Here is a 5,922-nt window from a genome sequence, read left to right as displayed (position 1 = left end):
TTTTTCTTTAATTATTAAAATACGTACCTAATTCACATGTTCAAATGGAAATACATGCACGACCATTTTCATATTGTCATATTACCGACTTTTATRAATCATGAACCATTGTGTTCATGTTACTTCTATCATATGAACACAAATGTTATTTTTTAAGCTTGATACCAAATCTTTATATTTGTGTAAATGTTTGCACCCGATGTTCATAGCGTTGGGGTTATGTGTTCATATATTTTATACGATATGAACAAGAGGTGAACAGGATAAGAACAAGAGGTGAACAACCATATAAGATCAGAAACATATATGAACAAGGGGTAAACCTTAAACAGTGTGGATGCAATGCATGTATAAAACTCCAATTGACAAATGATCGCTCCTGAATGTGTTTATAATGAAGGAACTATTGTTCATAAGCTGTTCATATAGTGTTCATACATGTTTTTTTATTTATTTTCTTTCGTATAACAGTTATTCTTATTATGTTCATATTCTGTTTATAAATGCTATGCAGTCCAAGTTCATATATATGTCAATTTTTTGTTCGTATTTGACACAATGGTTCATATATATATAGTTGTGTTCATATGGTTCTTATATTAACAAAAATAAATTAACAAAAAAATCATAGAATTTTGATTTTGTAACTCCCAATTAATTAATGATATGGGAGTTACATTTTTTTTTTACCTAAATACCCTTTTCAACATTGTTAACTTATCTTTATTCAATTTTAAATTTAAAAAAATAAGTTTTAATCATGATTAATCACAACCGTTTATTGAAAGATTGAATGGCTAAGATCAGTTAACAAAGTTAACACAAAAACTTTGGTTAACATTTGATCTTACCCCTATATATATATATATATATATATATATATATATATATAAACTATTTTTAAATGTAAACAAATCTTCAATTTGAATTCCAAAACTTAGATAAGAAGTAAAATGCTATATTTATTTCAAGACAAATGCCATATAAATGTTTTAACAAATTGCAAACAACATCACCAAAATGGAGGGAGGATTCTTCTCCCAAAAATTCTCCAAAACCTCTATTATTATTACTTCCAAAACATTTATCTGCATCCAACCAATAAAACTAAAGGGAAAAAGAGAGAAAAATAATTTTGTTATATTTTTAAATATTTAATTAATATAATCAATGTTTAAGTCCTTAAATAAAAAAATTGTTGAATTTGGATGTAATTTATTTTTGGAGATTTCGAAAAATCTAGTATAAAATTGTTGGAGATAAAGGGTGTTCATTCGTTGAAATCCAATAGATTTAGGTGGATCTGATTTGATCAAATCATCCACTAAATGTCAAATTTTGTCACTTGATTCAATCTAGTTAACTTTAAACAACCGATTTGATCTGATCCGATCCCATTAATTGGATGATAATTTTGAATGGTTTCATCAGTTGGATATTATTATTGTTTATCTATTAAATCAAATCAGATCCATCCGATGTTTTGATTCAATTTTCAATCAATAATCCATATATGTTCCTTTTTAGAAAAACACTAATACAAACATAAACTGAAAACAATATGATAAAATATCATTATATATATATATATATATATATATATATATGTATGAAACTAGATTTGTAAAGGCAGATTATTAGGGACGAATGTAGTCATTATTAGTGGATCAATATCTTGTAATCAATAGTGCATCTTTTAATGTGTATACATTTATATATACACACACAATATATATATATATATATATATCTCTAGATCTCTCTCTCTCTCTACCCAACCCCTTCTTTCTTGACCCTTTATAAGGAATCGTCACTTTGAGGCAAATGTCATTACCACTTGAATTGCTCTTTTAGCCCTCTCTCTATCTCTCTGCTTTATCCATATATATATATATATATACAAGAACATGTCCACCTCAAAATCTTCAAGCAAGCTAAAATCCCTTGAAACCAACTCTCATATTGACATGGGGTTTACGATACTGCAAAGGAACACCTCCATTCCTCAACCAACAGAAAGAAGAGGCAGGAAAAAGGAGGCGGAGCCAGGGCGGTTCCTCGGTGTCAGGCGGCGGCCATGGGGCAGGTACGCGGCGGAGATAAGAGACCCGACCACCAAAGAAAGGCATTGGCTTGGAACATTTGACACTGCCCAAGAAGCTGCCCTTGCCTATGATAGGGCTGCCCTTTCCATGAAGGGTACCCAAGCAAGAACTAACTTCATCTACGCTACTGATCATGATAACACCAATTTCCACTCGCTCATCTCCCCTCTTGATGTACAAACCTTATTCCAGCCGGCACAACTCTTCAATACACCACCTGCTCATCACCAAGCTACTTCCACTAAACAACCAATCAACCCTACTGTTCTCCCCCAGAACCCCGACCAATCAGGTCTTGACACCTGCTACCAGTCCTCCATTGATGATCACCGTAACTTCTTCATGAGTGAAGGTGACAACTCTGGTTACCTTGGCTGCATTGTACCTGATGACTACTTAAACCCTAGAAGCAATCATGGCAACAACGTAGATATAAGTCCTGGTGATCCAACAGGTCAATGTTCATACTGGGATCAAAGCAACCAACTTTTCCCTTCTAACGAAGGAGAGGTGTATGGTGATATATGGGGTGGCAGTGAAAGTTCATGGGAGACGATGAACGGTTACGACCTGTCAGCAATCGTGAACTACCCGACGCCATCTTTGATGGACGACGAGGAAGCGTCCATGACCGGTTTATACGATTCAAACCCAAGCTACGACTTAATGGCTGGTGCTAGTAGCAATGTGACCAACAGTTCACCTAGGACTAGCTGCTCTTATAGTGACATAGTTGGCATCCGATACTCTCTTTGATTTGTGTTGTTCTGAGTCGTCTTGTGTGTTGGGTATGTTTGTTTTTCTACATATATATGATGTAAACATCGAGTCATGATCAATCAATTACTACTTGAGTTAAAAGCGTTTAACATGATTCATCTGAGCCTTCACATGCATGCGTGCTTATTACAAAATCTACATACATATTAATTGTTAAGATCTTAATCATATATAAAAAAAGGGTTGTTATGCATGTCGAATTGTCGATGATTGGTAATTAAGTGAATTTGGGTCTGATCCAACCAGCTAGTTTACGAAATGCTTCAAGTTAAAACATAAAGAAGCTTATTGGAGTTGTTAGTGCACATCGAATTATGGTAACCATGTGTTTGGTAGGTAATTTTCTCGTATATATTCTATTAAGTATTGCATTTGTTCTTTAGTAGTCATCTCCCGGTTTTTCTTTTAATTAAATATAAACAAAATCACTTTTCATTCTAATTTTTAATTAATTACTCTTGAACCGAAATAAATAAATATATATATATATATATATATATAGAGAAAGGGGATTGGGTTCATGTGAGACCAAGGGTTTTCGTGAGATCCGTATTCATTGATCAACTTTATAAGCTAATGATCTAATAGTCTAAAGTTGCACGGTAACAATTTTGTGATTATTGAGAAGTCTCGTGACAATTTTGTAATTATGAATGTTCAGATTGTAGATCTAATCCAATGGTTGAGAATTGGTCTTATGGGTCTCACGAAAAACTCTTGGTCTCACGTGAACCCAACCCTATATATATATATATATACACACACACACACATCACCAGGTATATTATGAATACGATGAGATTTGATTTTGATACTATAAACACGTTAAATGGAACAAATCGCTATTTGGATTTTTATCATCCTTAAAGTCGGTGAACAAAATCTTATTTGTTGTATTTATCGTATATAAATTTTATATAATTAAAGAAAACACGATAATTGTATAGCTCCTTATTTTTTAAGGATCCACAAAAGTTTGCTTATGGCACACTACATAACCGAAGAGCATCTCTTACTGATAAAACCTTCAGTAGATCCTCAGTGACGATCATAACCAACTGTTATTAGATGGAACAAAAAATTCTATACTTGTCAAATAATTAAGAAAACCATTGAATTCCGACAACTCCGTATCAACGGAAAAATGACGATAATAAACGGTGATTTCAAGATGGAATTACTAACGCTATATATTTTTTCTGTACATGGTCGAAAATTTTAAGAAAAAGAAAATGAAAACATCTGCTTTTTGATAATTATCCATGGTTATTTGACGAAACTTTACCGACGATATTTGTTTCATGGTTTTCATTTAGTATCTATTGTTGACGATAAGCAACGTCCAACACCTTAAAGCATGATTTGGAGAGTACTAAAATTTGATGAAAGCACGTCATTAAGTCAACACTTTCATTCTATGCATATATAAGTGATATAATAGATACTTAAACTATATTTGTTATTATAAGTACTGTAGTAATCACAATTTATATAAATGTATCATTTGCATTTGTTTTACACAAATATTTACGAATTGATTGGTTTTGATTTCAACCATTGTTATAGATTTTAAAGCTCTTTCACGCTTTTATACATCCATCATCTTCTTTAATCTCTCTACCAATATGAGATGATGAAAGTCAATCTTATTTCAAGATTTTAGGAACACTCAAACCTCATGTTGCCAAGTCATGATGCTTGGTTTCACTTTTAATTTTGCACTATAGTTTTCACCATTTGGTTGGTTTGATTCCAACCATGGTTATAGATTTTAAAGAGGGTCATCCAAAATAAGACAAACCTATAAGGCAAATCCCATAATTTGACATAAAGGCATTCATTCCACTTACTTACACAATGCACTTCCTACAAATCTTCCAAGTCTTCATCAATGTAGGACAATTAAACTCAACAATAATTCACCATTTGAGAGTACTCAATTCTCATGGTTTCATCTCAATAACCAAGTTTTTCTTTATAAATATATAAAGATAAAGATAAAGATTTTTATCATTTGGTTAGTTATAGATTTCAAAAAGTGTCATCCAAGATAAGACAATCTTATTAGTCAAACCCCATGATTTGAAAGAAATACCTACAATCCACCTTTCTTATACACGGGAAAAATGGTAACCGATTATGTTTGCCTAACTGACATGAATGAAAAATAGACGAAAAAGACATACTTCACACTAGAAATCAAACGACTAGAAATCAAACGACTAGAAATAAGATTGCTCAAAATGTTATCGTCGGGGTGTCGAAAACGATCATGCCAACGAGAAGAGGAAAAAGCAGCAAACGCGGAGGGAATGTGATGAAGATTTGGCTGGAGTGGGTAAAGATCACCGTGACTATCACATCTCATTAGAATGGTACCCTGTATCAGATCATTCACAGAAATATCAGTTGGATCAAATTCGACTGAAATTGAATTGTCTTTTGTGAATTGTTTTACAGAAACGAGATTCTTAATTAAATCAGGAACAAGGAGAAGATTAGTCAAAGTAAATGGAGGATAAGAAGAAGGAAAGGACATCATACCAGTATCCGTAATAGAAGAGAATGATCATTACCAACTATAATATGATGATTTAATGCTTTATTAACATGAGAAAATGTACCTGGATCCGAAGTCATGTGAGACGTGGCACCCGTATCCATGAACCACTGGTTATTCGAGGGCTGTAGCGTCATTTGTGTGCAAAGCGGACTCAATTTCTGTCGGAATATAATTGGAGGCGGTTTCGACATTGTATGTTTGTAGAGATCATGGACCAAAAACACCCGGGACTGCCGAAGGAAGCGGCGGTTATGGTGGTTGGCGGGTAGTCCACAAAGGTATGGAAGAACCATTCGTCGGATATTGTCATGGTGGTGATGGCCATGGGGACGGCTGCCATTGTGCATATTGCATCTGTTGGTGCCACGGGGGGGCGTGAATTCTGTTAGAATAACTCCCCGAGAGGCCGTGGGTTTTGCCAATGGCGACCATCGCGGCCTCGGTACCCTCGACCCATCCCCCGTCCGCGATATG

General features: G+C 34.0%; 1 protein-coding gene across 1 annotated transcript; it reads left to right on the top strand.

The window, feature by feature from the left end:
* Positions 1-1,907: 1,907 nt before the first annotated feature.
* Positions 1,908-2,861, top strand: LOC112520646 (ethylene-responsive transcription factor ERF086-like). The gene has a single exon (XM_025129065.1). The coding sequence runs from the start codon at positions 1,908-1,910 to the stop codon at positions 2,859-2,861; it is 954 nt and encodes a 317-aa protein (XP_024984833.1).
* The last annotated feature ends 3,061 nt before the right edge of the window (positions 2,862-5,922 follow it).

The sequence above is a fragment of the Cynara cardunculus genome, assembly GCF_001531365.2.
Source record: "Cynara cardunculus var. scolymus isolate 2C chromosome LG 11, CcrdV1, whole genome shotgun sequence".
In the NCBI taxonomy this organism is placed as follows: Eukaryota; Viridiplantae; Streptophyta; class Magnoliopsida; order Asterales; family Asteraceae; genus Cynara; species Cynara cardunculus.
Note: the sequence above shows the minus strand (reverse complement) of the source record. Positions and strands in the feature narration are given on the sequence as shown.